This window comes from Pristis pectinata, chromosome 6 (assembly GCF_009764475.1).
Source record: "Pristis pectinata isolate sPriPec2 chromosome 6, sPriPec2.1.pri, whole genome shotgun sequence".
In the NCBI taxonomy this organism is placed as follows: Eukaryota; Metazoa; Chordata; class Chondrichthyes; order Rhinopristiformes; family Pristidae; genus Pristis; species Pristis pectinata.
The window spans coordinates 15,913,227-15,932,499 of NC_067410.1; the positions used below are offsets into that span (position 1 = coordinate 15,913,227).

At 43.1% G+C, this 19,273-nt stretch overlaps 1 protein-coding gene across 8 annotated transcripts in view; it reads left to right on the forward strand.

Moving 5' to 3' along the window:
• The window catches only part of pbrm1 (polybromo 1), a 59,666-nt gene that overhangs the window by 2,147 nt on the left and 38,246 nt on the right, over positions 1-19,273 (forward strand). For 6 of the 8 annotated variants that reach the window (XM_052018278.1, XM_052018274.1, XM_052018281.1 and 3 more), the window contains exons 2-10: positions 5,507-5,607; positions 8,678-8,838; positions 11,309-11,406; positions 13,041-13,188; positions 14,291-14,443; positions 16,292-16,414; positions 17,837-17,905; positions 18,192-18,290; positions 18,542-18,630. In XM_052018278.1, coding sequence (XP_051874238.1) covers positions 5,568-5,607; positions 8,678-8,838; positions 11,309-11,406; positions 13,041-13,188; positions 14,291-14,443; positions 16,292-16,414; positions 17,837-17,905; positions 18,192-18,290; positions 18,542-18,630 — 980 coding nt within the window. In that variant the 5' untranslated portion in view covers positions 5,507-5,567. Of the gene's footprint in view, positions 1-5,506; positions 5,608-6,081; positions 6,113-8,677; positions 8,839-11,308; positions 11,407-13,040; positions 13,189-14,290; positions 14,444-16,291; positions 16,415-17,836; positions 17,906-18,191; positions 18,291-18,541; positions 18,631-19,273 lie in introns of all 8 variants that reach the window. The other 2 variants (XM_052018275.1, XM_052018280.1) reach the window with 2 other exon arrangements.

Consider the following 19,273-nt stretch of genomic DNA (forward strand, 5'->3'; position numbering starts at 1 on the left):
CTCCCTCATCTCCCCCCTCCCCTCCCTCCCTCATCTCCCCCCCTCCCCTCCCTCCCTCATCTCCCCCCTCCCCTCCCTCCCTCATCTCCCCCCTCCCCTCCCTCCCTCATCTCCCCCCTCCCCTCCCTCCCTCCTCTCCCCCCCTCCCCTCCCTCCCTCATCTCCCCCCCTCCCCTCCCTCCCTCATCTCCCCCCCTCCCCTCCCTCCCTCATCTCCCCCCCTCCCCTCCCTCCCTCATCTCCCCCCCTCCCCTCCCTCCCTCATCACCCCCCCTCCCCTCCCTCCCTCATCTCCCCCCTCCCCTCCCTCCCTCATCTCCCCCCTCCCCTCCCTCCCTCATCTCCCCCCTCCCCTCCCTCCCTCATCTCCCCCCCCTCCCCTCCCTCATCTCCCCCCCTCCCCTCCCTCCCTCATCTCCCCCCTCCCCTCCCTCCCTCATCTCCCCCCCTCCCCTCCCTCCCTCATCTCCCCCCCCTCCCCTCCCTCCCTCATCTCCCCCCCCTCCCCTCCCTCCCTCATCTCCCCCCCCTCCCCTCCCTCCCTCATCTCCCCCCCCTCCCCTCCCTCCCTCATCTCCCCCCCCTCCCCTCCCTCCCTCCCTCATCTCCCTCCCTCCCCTCCCTCCCTCATCTCTCCCTCCCTCCCCTCCCTCCCTCATCTCCCTCCCTCCCCTCCCTCCCTCATCTCCTTCCCTCCCTCATCTCCTTCCCTCCCTCATCTCCCCCCTCCCCTCCCTCCCTCATCACCCCCCTCCCCTCCCTCCCTCATCACCCCCCTCCCCTCCCTCCCTCATCTCCCCCCTCCCCTCCCTCCCTCATCTCCCCCCTCCCCTCCCTCCTCATCTCCCCCCCCTCCCCTCCCTCCCTCATCTCCCCCCCCTCCCCTCCCTCCCTCATCTCCCCCCTCCCCTCCCTCCCTCATCTCCCCCCCTCCCCTCCCTCCCTCATCTCCCCCCCTCCCCTCCCTCCCTCATCTCCCCCCCTCCCTCCCTCCCTCATCTCCTCCCCCTCCCCTCCCTCCCTCATCTCCCCCCCCTCCCCTCCCTCCCTCCCTCATCTCCCCCCCTCCCCTCCCTCCCTCATCTCCCCCCCCTCCCTCATCTCCCCCCCCTCCCTCATCTCCCCCCCTCCCTCCTCTCCCCCCCCTCCCCTCCCTCCCTCCCATCTCCCCCCCTCCACCCCCTCCCTACCCATCTCCCCCCCTCCCCTCATCTCCCCCCCCTCCCTCATCTCCCCCCCCTCCCTCATCTCCCCCCCCTCCCTCATCTCCCCCCCCTCCCTCATCTCCCCCCCTCTCCTCATCTCCCCCCCCTCCCCTCCCTCCCTCATCTCCCCCCCTCCCCTCCCTCCCTCCCTCATCTCCCCCCCTCCCCTCCCTCATCTCCCCCCCTCCCCTACCCTCATCTCCCCCCCTCCCCTCCCTCATCTCCCCCCCTCCCCTCCCTCATCTCCCCCCCTCCCCTCCCTCATCTCCCCCCCTCCCCTCCCTCATCTCCCCCCCTCCCCTCCCTCATCTCCCCCTCCTCCCCTCCCTCATCTCCCCCCCTCCCCTCCCTCATCTCCCCCCCTCCCCTCCCTCATCTCCCCCCCTCCCCTCCCTCATCTCCCCCCCTCCCCTCCCTCCTCTCCCCCCCCCCCCTCCCTCATCTCCCCCCCTCCCCTCCCTCATCTCCCCCCCCCTCCCTCATCTCCCCCCCCTCCCTCATCTCCCCCCCCTCCCTCATCTCCCCCCCTCCCCTCCCTCCCCCATCTCCCCCCCCTCCCTCCCCATCTCCCCCCCCTCCCCTCCCTCCCCCATCTCCCCCCCTCCCCTATCTCCCCCCCCTCCCTATCTCCCCCCCCTCCCTATGCTCCCCCCCCTCCCTATCTCCCCCCCTCCCTATCTCCCCCCCTCCCTATCTCCCCCCCTCCCTATCTCCCCCCCCTCCCTATCTCCCCCCCCTCCCCTCCCTCCCTCATCTCCCCCCTCCCTCATCTCCCCCCCCTCCCCTCCCTCCCCTCCCCTCCCTCCGTCATCTCCCCCCCTCCCCTCCCTCCCTCCCTCATCTCCCCCCCTCCCCTCCCTCCCTCCCTCATCTCCCCCCCTCCCCTCCCTCCCTCATCTCCCCCCTCCCCTCCCTCCCTCATCTCCCCCCTCCCCTCCCTCCCTCATCTCCCCCCTCCCCTCCCTCCCTCATCTCCCCCTCCCCTCCCTCCCTCATCTCCCCCCCCTCCGCCCCCCCTCATCTCCCCCCCTCCCTCCCTCCCTCATCTCCCCCCTCCCTCCCTCCTCATCTCCCCCCCTCCCTCCCTCCCTCATCTCCCCCCCCTCCCTCCCTCCCTCATCTCCCCCCCTCCCTCCCTCCCTCATCTCCCCCCCCTCCCTCCCTCCTCATCTCCCCCCCATCCCTCCCTCCCTCCCTCATCTCCCCCCTCCCTCCCTCATCTCCCCCCTCCCTCCCTCATCTCCCCCCTCCCTCCCTCATCTCCCCCCCTCCCTCCCTCATCTCATCTCCCCCCTCCCTCCCTCATCTCCCCCCGCCCTCCCTCTCTCTCTCCCCCCTCCCTCCCTCATCTCCCCCCCTCCCTCCCTCATCTCCCCCTCCTCCCATCCCTCCCTCATCTCCCCCCCCTCCCTCCCTCCCTCATCTCCCCCCTCCCCTCCTCCCCTCATCTCCCCCCCCTCCCCTCCCTCCCTCATCTCCCCCCCTCCCTACCCTCCCTCATCATCCCCCCCCTCCCCTCCCTCCCTCATCTCCCCCCCCTCCCTCCCTCCCTCATCTCCCCCCCCTCACCCTCCCTCCCTCATCTCCCCCCCTCCCCTCCCTCCCTCATCTCCCCCCCCCTCCCCTCCCTCCCTCATCTCCCCCCCCTCCCCTCCCTCCCTCATCTCCCCCCCTCCCCTCCCTCCCTCATCTCCCCCCTCCCCTCCCTCCATCATCTCCCCCCCTCCCCTCCCTCCCTCATCTCCCCCCTCCCCTCCCTCCCTCATCTCCCCCCCTCCCCTCCCTCCCTCATCTCCCCCCTCCCCTCCCTCCCTCATCTCCCCCCCTCCCCTCCCTCCCTCATCTCCCCCCCCTCCCCTCCCATCCCCTCATCTCCCCCCCCATCCCCTCCCCTCATCTCCCCCCTCCCCTCCCTCCCTCATCTCCCCCCCCTCCCTCATCTCCCCCCCCTCCCTCATCTCCCCCCCTCCCCTCCCTCCCTCATCTCCCCCCCTCCCCTCCCTCCCTCATCTCCCCCCCCTCCCCTCCCTCCCTCATCTCCCCCCCCCTCCCCTCCCTCCCTCCCTCATCTCCCCCCCTCCCCTATCTCCCCCCCCTCCCCTATCTCCCCCCCCTCCCCTATCTCCCCCCCCTCTTTATCTCCCCCCCCTCTTTATCTCCCCCCCCTCCCTATCTCCCCCCCTATCTCCCCCCCCTCCCCTCCCTCCCCTCCCCTCCCTCCCTCATCTCCCCCCCCTCCCTCCCTCCCTCATCTCCCCCCCCTCCCCTCCCTCCCTCCCTCATCTCCCCCCCTCCCCTCCCTCCCTCCCTCATCTCCCCCCCTCCCCTCCCTCCCTCATCTCCCCCCCTCCCCTCCCTCCCTCATCTCCCCTCCCTCCCTCATCTCCCCTCCCTCCCTCATCTCCCCTCCCTCCCTCATCTCCCCCCCCTCCCTCATCTCCCCCCCCTCCCCCCCCCTCCCTCATCTCCCCCCCCTCCCCCCCTCCCTCATCTCCCCCCCCTCCCCCCCCTCCCTCATCTCCCCCCCCTCCCCCCCCTCCCTCATCTCCCCCCCCTCCCCCCCCTCCCTCATCTCCCCCCCCTCCCCCCCCTCCCTCATCTCCCCCCCTCCCTCATCTCCCCCCCTCCCTCATCTCCCCCCCTCCCTCATCTCCCCCCCTCCCTCATCTCCCCCCCTCCCTCATCTCCCCCCTCCCCTCCCTCCCTCATCTCCCCCCTCCCCTCCCTCCCTCATCTCCCCCCCTCCCCTCCCTCCCTCATCTCCCCCCCTCCCTCATCTCCCCCCTCCCCTCCCTCCCTCATCTCCCCCCCTCCCTCATCTCCCCCCTCCCCTCCCGCCCTCATCTCCCCCCTCCCCTCCCTCCCTCCCTCATCTCCCCCCCTCCCCTCCCTCCCTCCCTCATCTCCCCCCCTCACCCCCACCCTCCCCCTCTCTGCCCCTCCCTGCCTCCTCCCTCATTCCACCTCCCCCCCCCCTTTGAGTTTCAGATCATTTCTGTGTTAATTTCAATTTAAATGTTGCAGAAAGTTAGGGTTGATATTAGGACTCTTAAAGCCATCCAATTTTCCAATATAAAAAATAATTAAAATCTGTGGATAGTAGATGGTTCTTAATTTGTAAAATTCTTATTTCTTCTTAACCCTATATTGTTTTCTTTATTCAGTTTTAATTTGCCCTTGATCACTGTCCAACATTCTCTCCATCCTTAAGTCTCTCTTGTTAAGCAAATAGACATGATACCCCGCCGTTCACTGAAGACCCAGATGCTCCTTTGGTCTTGCCTCATCAATACCCGTTGCACGTATGGCAATTTCTTCCCCATCCTTCCCTATCAACCTGAACCAGATCTTTAAGTTCCAAACAGTACTGCCAGTCTAAACCATTTAAATGGAAGCAAATCTGGGCCTTACTGAAGACACACTGTCAGATTTGAAATTCTGAATTAGTTAATTTACTCTGCTGTTCATCACACAGTCCAACAATAGATGCCAATTTTGCTGAGAATGTCCATTATTCACCTCTCAGATACTGTGCCAGGTTCGACCTTGCACAAGATACAAGAGCCCATTGATTTCAATGGGGATAGTAGAACAGCTGATATAAAGCAAATTACTATGCATGTTGGATATCTGAAATAAAAACAAAATTCTGGAAATAATTTGCAAGTTAGGCAACATCTGCAAAGAGATAAACAGTTAACCTGATTTTTAAAATAATTTTTAATGGTTTTGGATATTAGGGATACTTAAAAACTATTCTGAACTGATGAATCTGAGAGTGGGGCTTTTCTGGCTGTCAGTCCTTTCAAAGCATTTTGAGTGCAAGGCTTCCTCAGCATGCTGCTGGAGAGACCCTGCTGCAGGTCAGATTGTGCCACTGGAGTCCTGGATCTTTCTAGCCAGCAAGATAGGCTCTGTGCTTTCAGAACAGATAGATACAAGTGTGGGGAGATGACATGGTTCTGAGTGGGAGGGACGCAGGACCAGATAAGCAAGATCTGGTCCCTTGTCTTCTATTTGTGAAGAGTGTGCTTAAATCCATTTTGTGACTTACAAACAGTGGATTTCACATGATTTTGAGAGTGATGTCAATATTGGGTCTTTATTGTTTTCTCTTATAGTTTTCTCCTCCCCAAAATTACTAAGTGAAGTAAATTGAATGAGCAAAGAGTAGAAAATTGTACTATTTATTTTTTAAAAGTTGCTTGAAACTTATAACTGTGAGTATTGTTTTAAGTGCACAGAGTTCAGGTATCATTACTATGTATCCCTTTTCCCCACATGCTTTCAACTTGGTCCAGGCCTCAGAGGTTGGGAGTTTGCTCATTTACAAAATTGAAGTGGACTAGACGAATATTACATATGAATCGGATGACCATTTGTCCTAATGTGGTGTTTCCAAGTGAGCACTTACCCTTCTGTTAGATGATGTTTTACGAATACACTAATGTTATGGAATTATATAATACCTTATTTGGTATTGTTAATTTGGTTGTTTATGCATTGGAAACGTCTATTGAAGGGTTCTCCTCAGGTAGAGAGGAGAAAATAAATTAATCCTATTTGCTCTGAGTGACTGGCCAAGGATTTATAAAATAATTTATCTCTATAATTAGTAATTGACCAGAAAAGCACAACTATAATGACATGCATGAAATATATTACTCTATGAAATCTACCCAGTAATTATCATAATTATCCTGTCTTCCAAAGTTATTCTTTTCCCCACTCGAGAAGGATAGTCTTAATTAAAAATATGATAGCTTGCTTTGCCTCACCCATTGCTGAAGGGAACCCTTTGTTCTTGAATTTTTTTTAACTCGTATGACGTATACTTATGGTTTGCTGTTTAATGATTACATTTGTCTTTATGCAGATAGTTTTTTTCATGTGGAAGTTTCATAAAAGTAGGTAATCAATGTCATTCTCACCTTAGATGAAGTTTCATTACGTGTTACTTTATATATTGTGTCTATAATATGCACTTATATTCTTTCTTCTCAGAATGTTGACAATAATAGTATGGCTGTGCTATTAGAAGGTGCTACTTTGAACCTTTGATATTAGTACTTTCACTGTGGCATAATTAAATTGGGTAAAGGAAACAATAGTTCAATACTGTAAATCTGTGTATTTATGTTTGATTCCAACACACGGTTTGAGGAATACAAATGAACAATCCTGTTTTTTTAAAATCAATACTTGATTTGAACATCCACATGATTTCATTGTTGCTGACTATTGGGCTCCCTCACACTTTATAGTAGGAGTTAAGCCATTTCTATTGGAAGATTTAACATCTTTTTAACCCAGAGTTGAATTCCAACCTGTTGGAAATTATCTGTAACTGAATGAGAAAAAACAGTTCAGAGTTTGTTTACACAGATAGATGTGAGCATTTGTGCTCCAAAATAAAGTACAGGTAGTTCTGGAATAGCGTGAATTGGATGTGACGCGATTGACAAATTAGGGAACACTATTTATATGATATGGGCCAAATTGGTTATAATGCGATTTTCATCGGGAATTAAAAAGCTACTTAAGAGTTACTTCAGAAATTGACAAGCAGAAAAACAGCTGTCTTGGGGGAAAAAAATTGCCTTGGAAGAAAATGTTTCCATGTAACATTCCTGCAGTAATGAGACATTGTCTCTAAAGAACACAGGCTGCTAATTTCACCGCGGGAGGTCATTGGAAACTGATAAGCAATCACTTCTATTGATACTTGTGCAACATACTCCATTAAACAATGTAACATATACAGCCTTTAGTATTTGTAGCTTGCAGTAACAAAATAAACTTATAGCTATTAAAAACAGCTTAACTTTTGAAAATCCTGCGGGGGGGAAAAATAACTTTTTGTTACTGCAAGTCTGAGTTCTCTAGCCCTTAACCCCTTTTCCCCCATTCACACAATTGTTTTTATATTAAGATTTACTGTAATGCAAGGTTTCTTAGGATTGCAACAATCCCGTTATAGCAGAACTACATGTACTGTGCTTTGGTGCAACATATCATATTGTCAATCAGAATGTTGGCAATATATATCTGTGAATATCTCATAGGCGCAGCACCATGATAACATGAACAATGATTCTCTAGTTTTATACAAAAAAATTAGAAGATATAAAATTAGAGGAAGCGATTAACCATAATATAACTCAACATAATACTGGTCTCAGAGCAGTAGATGTTGTATGATCTGAAATAATTCTGATGTGTTTATTTACTTTGCTTGATGGATTATTCTAAATGTTTGAATAGAACATATTCTGAAATCTGTTGTGAATTTATTCTTCACCAAATTCTTGACTTGACTACACTTTCTTGGTGGTAATAAACTTGGGTTTGCCTTATTGGCGCTATCTGGTGTTTAATGTACAGGCCAGCCCTGAGTAATGAACGGATTCCATTTTTACAGACACCCATAAACCAATTTTGTTTGTAAGGCCATAAGATAGGAGCAGAATTAGGCCATTCGGCCAATTGAGTTTGCTCCACCATTCAATCATGGCTGATTTTTTTTTCCCAACCCCATTCTCCTGGCTTCTCCCCGTAACCCTTCACCCTTTTATCAATCAAGAACCATCAATCTCTGCCTTAAATACACCCAATGACTTAGCCTCCACAGCCCTCTGTGGCAATAAATTCCACAGATTCACCACACTCTGCCTGAAGATATTCCTTCTCATCCCAGTTTTAAAGTCAGTCAGAAAATCACTCAATATGGTGAACATACCTCCACAGTATTGCATCAAAAGCACATTAGACTGGTAAAAGAGAGTAATTACTAATGATGAAGAGAGAGAGGTTCTGCCATTCATAGGAATGAATGCATATACATATGACAGACTTCTAAATTTAATAACATTATGGGAGCTTGTTCATATGTAGGGGCATCTATAAGTTGGGAATTCGTAACCTGGGGATATGCTGTACCTCTGAGTATGTTTTTGCATTTGTTTTAAATTTAATATAGACTCAGTCTGAAAATTTGTGCCATTAATGAATCCCAGTTTCTCTGACAAAATATGTGATTCAGCTTCTTATCTGTGAAAATATAATTTTTTTTGAAAATTCTGAAATTAATACATGTGGAAACAAAGATACAAAAGACCCTAATTCTGTACAGCTTTTCAGACTACTGTGCTCCTTCCAACATGAATGAAATTAGAAAGGAAAAATAAGAGAATATCCATGTGGAAAATATGAAATGTATGATAAGCCAAGAATTCCCGTTAATATTTGCTCTGTGGGATTTTTAAACAAAAAAAACAGGTTTTAATTTTCAATAGTTTGAATTGAATCTAAAAACAGAAATTGATGCATGTCGTAAATGTTTAAACAAAATTATATTGAAAGAAACTGGATGTTCATATCAAACAATTTAAGCAATAGCTTCTGGTTGCATTACAAAGTTTATGAGTTTATTGGTTTGTCTGTACTCACTGTTGAACACCTTATTTTTAAAGATATTACCAAAGTTCCTATGGGTTCAAAAAGAAAAAGGGCAACTTCTCCTTCAAGTAGCATCAGTGGTGGAGACTGTGATGATGGACATCCTGTTTCGGGAAGTAATGCGGGATCAAGCAGAAAAAGAAGAAAAGCCTCCAATGTCCCAACTGTAGATCCAGTAAGTATGTTGATGAGGTGTAGAAGTGACTGCTTTCTAAATCCTTGAATTATTATGGAGAAATTCAGTCTGGTTTAAAATTCTGTAATAGGTTATATTTTTCTTGATGAAGACCATTCTCATCATTTCAATAACAATAGAAATGACAAAATGTAACTTTTGTCCTTTTTTTGCACTGACTGCAAGTTTTAAAATATACTAAATAAAACCCTAATAATTTGCTCTCCAACTGTTCAGAAATCCTGAATCAGCATCACTAGATGCTGATTCCTGAGTTCCGGTTCCAACAGTCCCTTTAAACTCACAGGGCCCCAGTTCCCATGCTTCTTTCAGTCACAGGGTCCCCCATTCCCACATTCCCTTTCACTCACTAGGAACGATGACTTTGCACTCCCATTGACTCACCAGAACCCAGGGTGCAATGCTCCCTTTAGGTTCCCTGGTTCCAGCCGCCTTTTTAAACTCACCAGGGCCCTCGTTCTGGCATTCTCTTTAAACTCGCCAGGGCCAGGGTTCCAGCGTTCCCTTTAAACTCACCAGGGCTTCTGATTCCCGCAGTTTCTTTCATACACTGGGACCCAGGTTTCCATGTGCCCTTTCACACTCTGGGGCCCCAGTTCCTGTGCTTCCTTTAAATTCACTGTGGCCCTGGTTCCCATGATCCCTATAAACTTACCAAATTCACTGTAAAATTTATTATTTTACAGTGTAACATATTAAAATAAAGTGAATTAGAAGTGTGTTGGCACATTAATATAACATCCAATAATCCAGCACCATCAAAGTCCCATGTGCCCAATTAAGAGTTTTACTGTCGTTGAATAGTGGAACACGAATTATTTGGCATTAGAGTTTAATAATTTATTTGTCTTGTATAAGGTAAGCAGCTAAGTGATATAAACACGTTTTTTCATTCCCTTGATCAACCATTGGGTTACTGTTCCTAAACTTGAGCTAGAAATTATTCTGCTGTATAATGGATTACTTTTGTATGTAGAGCATATGTTTCACTGAAAACTCACTAAGTAGTACAATTGGCTGTGATAGATATTTTCACTATTAACTTCACCATTGCAACTGGGTCACTTACAATGTAACTTTATAGTTTGAGTACATCATCTTATTGATCACCTACATGCTTCTGCAAATTATTCAAAAAGCTTTGATTTTTTTTCTTCTTTTGGAATATAAATACTCAATGAGCAGAGTAAGGCTATAATATTTCTAGGATCCTAAATTTACTCACTCTAGTTTTTCTCCCTTTTTTTATATATTCATTAAACTTTATTTGATTGTATTTGCAGGTCTCAGCCTGGGCTTTAATATCTTTGCTGAATGATTTGAGCTAAATTTGAAGTGTGCAGTCTGAGCATGGTGTGTTCCTAATTTCTCAGAATACACTGGTATAATTTAGTCAGCTGCACCATTGGAATATAGTAGCAGAAAATCTAGTGGCCAAGGCAGCTTTTGTTTAACAGAACAGTCTCTGTGTTTACGTTTCATAACTTGGGGATTTAAAAATTCAGAAGATACTAAGATTGGAGAGGGAGCATGCTTATCACATCAGAAATGTTCCCTTTTGAAAAATGAACATTGGAATTTAGAGGCAAATTTATCCAATATGTTGATAGTTAGAAAATGTAAATTTTAACTTCCAAATTATCTTCCAAATCTAATTTTCAAATTTATATTTAACATGTAACTTTCATTATTATAGCTTATGTACAAAGTTAAAGACAAATAAATAGGAGGAGGGCATTCAGTGACCTGGTCTGGTCTGTTGCTCAATTAGATCATGGCTAATCTATTACTTCATTTATCTGCCCTTGCTCGTATCCCTTGATACACCTTACTTGGTAAAAAAAAATCTGTCAATCTCAGTCTTAAATTTCAACTGAACAGCATTTACAGCTGTTAGAGAGTTTCAGATTTCACTACCATATGTATGGAAACTCTGGTTACAAACTTTAATCCTGAATGGTTCTGTTCAAATTTTAAATCTGTGCCCTCTTAGTCTGTATTCCATGAACAAATGAAATGATTTCTATCTACCTTTTAATGTTTTAAACACTTCGTTTAGATTGCTCATATAGATTCAATGAAATACACAACAACTTATATATTCTGTCATAATATGTGATTGACTTTCTGATGAATTAGCATTCTCGTGCATAATGTCCGATATATCTTTTGAAGTACAATGAAACACTGAACACAGTGCTCCAATTAGAGTCTGCTAAGCTTCTATATGATAAAAGTACTAGCCCTGGTAACTTTTCATTCCCTTGCTTACCAAAAATCTTTCTTCCTTTGCCTTAAAAATATTCAAAGATTATGCCTCCATTGCCCTTTGAGGAAGAAGGTTCCAAAAACTCACTGCCCTTTGGGATCTAAAATATTGCCTTGTATTTGTCTTAAATGGGTTGACCCCTTGTTTTTAGACATTGCATGAAGTATTTTCTTTCAACAGATTGCAGTTTGCCATGAACTGTACAATACCATTAGAGATTACAAAGATGATCATGGAAGACTTCTATGTGAGCTCTTCATCAGAGCACCAAAACGAAGGTAGCATTTATAGAAACCTTGTCTTGTAGCATTTTTAAAATTCAATAAAAATTAGTGCATTTTAGGGAAAAAAACATTTTTATATTTCTGGGTCAAAATATTTATAAAGCTTGACAAATTCATATAACTATTATTTCTTATAATAGTGTGTTAATTGGCTAGTTATAAATGAACTGGGTACGTTTAAAATGTTAGTGATATAATGTAAATAAAGGAAAAGTTTTCAATAAGAATGTCAATGTATTCATACTTACTTCAATGAAACTCATGACAGCCATTGTGTTTTGCTCCTTTACCAGTGCTCAACACCATTTTGCAACAATGCAAGCTGGTAGTTAGCAATTGCCTAGGCTTCTGCAATTATTTCCATTGAAGCAGAGAAAGCCAACAATAATAGTTGATTTAAATAAGTATGCAAATAAATGGGAAATTATAGAATGAATGGGAAAATATGAGAACATAACATTTTAAAATTATCACAGAACATGAAGATGGAATGGAATTCTATAGTCTAGTTGAAGCAGAGAGCATTGCACCTTTGAAAAGAAAAGTGCGTAAATATTTGAAGCAGAGAAAGATGACAATTAAGAAAGATTAGCAGTTGTGTCGCTTAGCAAAGAAAACCAGAGATAGGAAGGATGGAATAGCTTCCTTTTGTGCTGTATTCCCAAAGCACCAAAAACTATAATTTTTAAAAAATATCTCCTTCAGGATAATGGCCCGTATTTAATAAAGATCAATTGACTAACCAGTGAGTAGGTATCATTAATAAAATGATTTATTTCAGTATCTTAGGCATGGTTCTCTGTTTAAATGGACTCACTGCACTGATCATGGAGCTGGGCATTTTGTTGTCATTTGACTTTCATTTATTCTGCAGCATGCAGCTTTGCAAATAATGTTGCATTTCAAATACAATACTAAAGTTATTTATTAAAGTTTGAACTTGAGCTCAAAATTCGATAATTGTTTTAGTAGTGCAGTCTGAAAATGAAGTGAACACAACATTTAGATGTAATGATTTCAGCAACTCCAAAATCAGCATGGATATAAGTTCTGAGTTTTTGCTGTCATTGTTTCACTGGTTCACTTCAGCCAAATGCTAAATCTACCCTCTGTTTTACATCTTCTAATTTTCTGAAATGTATATGAAATAAATATTTAGCAGTGTTTATCACAGTGCAGGTAATGTTTAATTCAATTCAATAATGTCATAAACTGCACTAAGGGAAAGGTTTCAGCCAATAGTTGAAATCTTTTGAAGGAGTAACAGAGGCCCACAAATCACTGCTGTGTCAACTCTATCAGGACTGTTTGTAAAAGATGGGTAAAGGCATTTTAACTATGAAAGGATTTTATTATTGTCTTGAAAAGTATGTTATTAGAAAGTTCCAGTGATGAAGAGTCAGGTTTTTTTTTGCTATGTGTGCTGACTTAACTTGCATTATGTCTTGAATAGTTACAATAAAGAGTATGGTTAAGATTTGTACAAATTAATGAGAATAGGATTAATGAGTGTGAAACATGAATTAAAATGAATATTATATATTTTAGCATTGAATTTAAATTTGTAGTACTTGTCGTTTGAAGATTGCAAAATGTTTATGCATATCTTCCACTGTGCTGCAAATTAGGAACCAACCAGATTATTATGATGTGGTCTCCCACCCCATCGATCTTTTGAAGATACAGCAGAAATTAAAGATGGAGGAATATGATGATGTCGATCAGTTAACTTCTGATTTTCAGCTCATGATCAATAATGCAAAAGCTTACTATAAGGTAATTATCTTTGAGAATAAACTGAAAATACCAAGCTTGTGGTATATTTCCTGTTTCCTTTGTTGCTTTAGTTTGCATTTATTTTTGTTTATTCTGAGGCATCTTGATACATTTGTATATTGTTTTAAAATAGAAAATGAAAATAGTTGTTCCAAGAGGGTGGTATATTTTATTAATAAAAACGGAATATATTGGTGATGTGCAGAGGTTTGTCAGCATCTGAAGTAAAGAGTGAGCAGGTTTTCAACAAAAACCTCTTTTTATTTAAAGCTTAAAAAACTTAATGTTTATTCTCTATTTATATTATGTTATCAATGAGCATTTTGACATTTTCTAGAACACTTCCATCTTCAGAGAGCTTTTAAAATCAGTTTTGTGAAATTGGAGTATGTTTAAAAAAAATTGTTGCATAACTTACAATTAAAACACAAATGTGTGGATATAAAATGTCACAATATGTAAAAAATGGTTCTAATAACTAAAAGACTGCATTTTGTAATGAGCTCAGGGAGAATATTAAACATCAATATCTTCAAAATGTATCTCTCCTTGGAAATGAGAGTTCAAGGAAAATTTTTCGAAAGTTAACACCATTTTTGATAGTCAACAAACGTAATTTCCAAAAGACATTATGTATTCAAGAGTTAATCTATGCTGTTTCCATGTTATAATGCCAATGGCAATGCCATTGTTTTACGTTATGGGTAACTGTTGTTGAAAATGGTCTGAACTTTTTTTAAGTGAATCTGATTCCACATTAGCAAATAAGAAGTCAAACTTGTATGGACTTCCCCCTTCCATAATCATATATCTTCAGTTTCACTAGTTTATCAGAAACCTGAGCTCTGAAATATTTCTGATGAATTAATTTCCTGCTCCATGGTTCCAAAGTGCAGTGTATGTTCATGGTTTAGACACAATACTTCAAAATTATCTTTTAATATTTTAAGTATATGTAACTTCTGTTGCAACTATTTAACTAGAGTGAATCAATGTTCATTAATTTGGCAACACCAATTGTAGATGTTCCTGGAAACTATAATAGGAAAAGAGATGATACTATGTCTAACGTGTTTGAAGCAAATTCTTTGATCGATTATAGGAAGATTCAGCTGAGTGCAAAGCAGCAAGTAAATTGTGGGATTTGTATACAAGAACAAGAAACGAGTTTGTTCAAAGAGGAGATTATGAACATGAGGAGGAAGAGGATGACTATGATGGCCAGGATAATGCTGGTACAACTGGTGAAGAGGATGTAAGTTTTTTTTTAATTTACTAATTTTCCAAGATCTGGGTGTTGCTGAAGGTTCATATTTATTCCCCATTCCTAATTGGCCTTGAGCATGTGCTAGGGAGTTGTCACCTTGAACTGTTGCAATCTTGGCAAAGGTACTCCCACACTGCTGTTGATTAGGGGATTCGAGGATTTAAATTCAGCAGTGGTGAAGGATTAGTGATCTATAATCTGGAAGGAATCCTGCAGTTGGTTCTTTTCCCATGAGCCTGCTACTCTTGCTGTTGGCATTAGATCACAGATTTGGGAGGTGTTATTGTAGTAGCATGAGAAAACTGCAGAGCATTTTGAATATGGTACACATTGGGAAGCTGGTTATTGGCACTGTCGGTGACTGCTTCCATCACTTTGCAAATGAATGAGAGTTGAATGATTGGTTGGTAATTAGTGAGATAGGATTTGTTCTGGTTTTTCTGAATAGGAAGTACCTGGGTAATTTTCCATATTGTCAGATGGATACTGGTATTGTAATTGTACTGGAACAACATAGCTTGAGGAGCAGGTAGTTCTGGAGCAACAGTCTCCAATACCATAGCTGGATTATCTGGCCTTTGCTATTGTTGTCAGTTATTTCTTGGTATTTAGCAGAGTGAATCAAATTGGCTGGAGACTGGCTTCTGTGGTGGTGGGAATCTCGGGAGGAAACTGATGGGATTGTCTGTTTTGAACTTTTGGCTGAGTGTGGTTTCAAAAGCTTCAGCCTTGTCTTTACACCCACATGCTGGGAGAGTGCTAAAGACAAGGCTGAGTCCTGGATGAGCTCACCTCCTGCCATCATTGATGATGGGAATATTCTTGGAACCTCCTCCTTGTATTAGCTATTTAATTGACCACCACCATTCACAACTAGATGGGATAAGACTGCAGAGGTCCAATAGTTGTGAGCTCACTTAACTCTGTCTATTGCATGTTATTGCTGCTGCTTAACATGCATGTTGTCCTATGTTGTAGCTGTATTAGGCTTTCTGCAACTCATCATTGAACTAGTATTGATCCTTTAACTTGATAGCAAAGGATCAATACTAGTTTAATGATGAGTTGCAGAAAGGCTGTATGATTACAAAGTGTGGTTATGTTTATTTCTGCTACTGATGGCCCACAGTGCTTCATGGATGATTACTTTTGAGCTGCCCAATGTGTTTTGACTAGTTGTTTTTCCAGACTTTTAACTGAATTTAATTCTGGAGCTGCCATGGTTGGATTTGTACTCGAGTCCAGATCTCTAAATTGCAACTCTGGTAGCTTAATTGCTGAACCACAAGTGCAACTTTAATTCTTCCTGGAATGTTCACTATAACTTTTTGTACAGTTTCACCTGGCAGTTGAGATTTTTAAGTCTTTTAAGTGTTATATTTTCGATTATTTGAACTGTGACCCAATAATCAGAAATAAGATATCTTTATTAGTCACATATACATTGAAACACAGAGTGACATGCATCTTTTGCGTAGAGTGTTCTGGGGGCAGCCCGCAAGTGTCGCCGCGCTTCCGGCACCAACATAGCATGCCCACAACTTCCCAACCCGTACATCTTTGGAATGTGGGAAGAAACCAGAGCACCCAGGGGAAACCCACGCAGACATGGGGAGAATCTAGTTTCTTATAAATAAATCCAGTCTGATACAAACTATTTATACATTTATTCTTTATACATAGTTTGTTTTTAAATAAAATGTCAAATCAGAGTTTAAAGGAGTTAATTTTGTATTCTTGGAAGAATGCGAGTAGAACCTACATGTTATAAAATGTCTAAGATTAATGGTGTATAAAAATTGATGATTACTGGGATTTATTTTTACTGTCCTGTAGGGTGCAGCACATTATAATATTCTAAAGGAACAGCTGGAACACCTGTTTGAAGCTGTAGCCACTTACGTTGACCCATCAGGTCATCTCGTCAGTGAGCTTTTTCAGAAGTTGCCTTCTAGAGTGGTGAGTAAATCTATTCATAAACAAGACTGATAGTAAGTGGTGGAAATGTATCATTGTACATTTGAGACAAGAGAACAGGTACAGATAGAAATAATGAAAAATTCTGTCTTCTCAGCTGAAATATACTTGGTAAAATTAGTTAATCTCTTGTTCCATCTTAAATAGCGAGTGAAGGTCAGAAGTAGTCAACAGATGAAATAGAAAAGCTCCATTAAAGGACAAGTTTTTTTTTCTAGTTTGACAAATTGCTTGCATAAACATGAATGTAGAATTTTTTTTAAAGGTGTGAATTTTCAGCTAACAGATGAGCTGTTCAGCTCTTATGTGGACCAGATCCCTGTACAACTGGGAAGCTGGTTCCTAGCTGATTACATTATTAAGCAAAGTTTAGAGCCTACCTATCATAAGTGGCAGGTCTACTCCAGGATTACTTTGACAGCTTGTTAAGCGAGGTCCCTGGCTTGTTAGGTGACAAAGAGCTTGAATGTGTCTGATATTTATAAATATTCAAAACCTATTAGTAATTAAAATTTCTATTACATTTCTGTAAAATTATATGAAAATATTGGAGAACAGGAATTAAGATACTGAAAAGCACTAGGAAGCCAGAGCATTTAAGTCAAAAATGAAAAAAAAGGAAAATATCTCATAATTTCACTTTTCTCTGCAGCTGTTTCTTGTGCTTTAAAATGAATGGATTAATTGGGTGCAAGGACAGCAGACAAATTTCCCAGACTATTGGTGATAAATCTCTGAAAGTTTTCTGAACTGCATAAAGTCCAGCAGATGAGCACTCTTGTCCTGAGAGTTTTGATCAACTGTGTAGAATTTTTGAGGCTTCCATCTTTGCTCAAGAGTCCTGAATTTCTACACAGTTATAAGACAAGAGTACCTGCTGCTGTTTGAACGGAAGATCTGATCCACTGGAAACATTGGTAGATGCAACATTTTTAGTACACTGTACACTGAACATTTTAAGGTTGAGCAAAGTGAGAAAAGATGTGACTACCAATCTGGTTACAAAAACTTCATAGTATAGAAGTTGAGCGTATAACTTGCATAAAATTGATCAAGCAGAAGCAACAGTATCAAAGGTTCCATACAAATTTACCTTCTTAATACTGGACAAAGGGGAAGGTAAATTTGTAGAACTATTTTTGCTTTGGTTTAATGTTTTAAGTGCATTTATTTTAAGTTTTTAAATGTCTCTGAACGTCAGAGACTTCTAAAGACTTAAAATGACTTTCAGGTTTCACAGCTGGCAAAATTCTGTCCCTGGCTTTTTCCACTGTTAAACCCTGTTAAGGGTGTTAATTCTACAGACAACATTAGAGAATATTAGATCTCTCTGGACAAAATATGATTGGAATGTTTTGCAGCAAAGCCAACCTTTAATAATTAGACTGTTTTTTGGATTTGCAGCAATATCCTGACTACTATGAAATTATTAAGGAGCCAATAGACCTGAAGATGATTGCACAGAGGATTCAGGTTTGACTATTTTATAATTTACTGGTGCAAGATTAGGCCACCAGGTCTTTCAAATCTGCCCTGGCATTCATTATGATCATGCTGATCTATGCTAGCCTGAACTCTTCTATAACAGTTCCCCATAGTCCTCAATTCTGCAGCTGGAATCACAAACTTTATGATATGAGGAATCATTGTGCTTTGTTAAATATGTATTTTTAATTTGCTTATTTTTGAAATAGAAACAGCTTGGATTACTGTGAATGTTTACACTTTTGTATTTGAATACATCAATTTCTTCTTACAGAATGCTGCTTACAAGAGTGTTAATGTGATGGCTAGAGATATTGAGCTTTTAGTAAGAAATGCTAAAACCTACAATGAGCCAGGGTCACCTATCTTCAAGGTAAGATATGTTTTCAGCCATAACGTCGTACTGCCAGTCTTTTCAAGCTAACCATGAATTATTTTACTAAAGTAATGTGATATAATTAACTGCACTGCTGAAATAATAGATAGATCTTTACATGCATGATTCTGATGTGGTTCTGTTGTTAATTCAAAGCTATGACGTATCCAGGTCCACAACTTGGGGACTAGCATAATGATAATCTGTTAACTCTGTTATTGGTAAAAATATGTTTTCCATCCCTGCAGGATGCAAATACCATTAAGAAAATATTTAATCAGAAGAGAGCTGAACTTGAGCATAATTTAGAGCCTACCAAATCCAGTCTCCGAATCAGGTGTGCATAATTTTTTTGTCTGATATTTTTAATTATTGAAGATAAGTGGTGTGGAAGAGCTAAGTTAGTAATACTGCAGATGCTAGAAATCTGAAATAAAAACAGAAAATGCTAGAGACTTTCAGCAGGTCAGGCAATTGTAAGGAGAGAAACAGATACTTCTTGGGTCAATGATCTTCAGAACATGGAAAAGTTAGAATTGATATAGGTTTAACTTGCATTGTGGTGAGAACAAAAGGTGAAAATTGCAATAGAGTGGAAAACAAGGGAGATTGAATGATCTAAGTGAATGAATGATGTATTATTCAGTATCTCCTGGTCTCCATTTGTCATTGACCTTCTTTGTTCTCTCTGCCCTTCAGCCCTTTTTTCGCATTTTGAATGCACATTCTGTCTACGTGTCTATGAATGCTTTCTGACCTGCTGAATATTTACAATACTTTCTATTTTTTTTGCATTTGGTATCTTTTACTGTAAACATCCTTTATGCAAAATACTTCTTTAAAATTGTAAAAAATACTTAAGTCAATTGATGTTTATCATTCTTGACCAACCCGAAATGAGACCCCTTGTCAGTATACGATCATCCTTTTGATTAAATAAATAACAATTCCCTGCAAAGGTCATTTGAGGTTTGTTACTA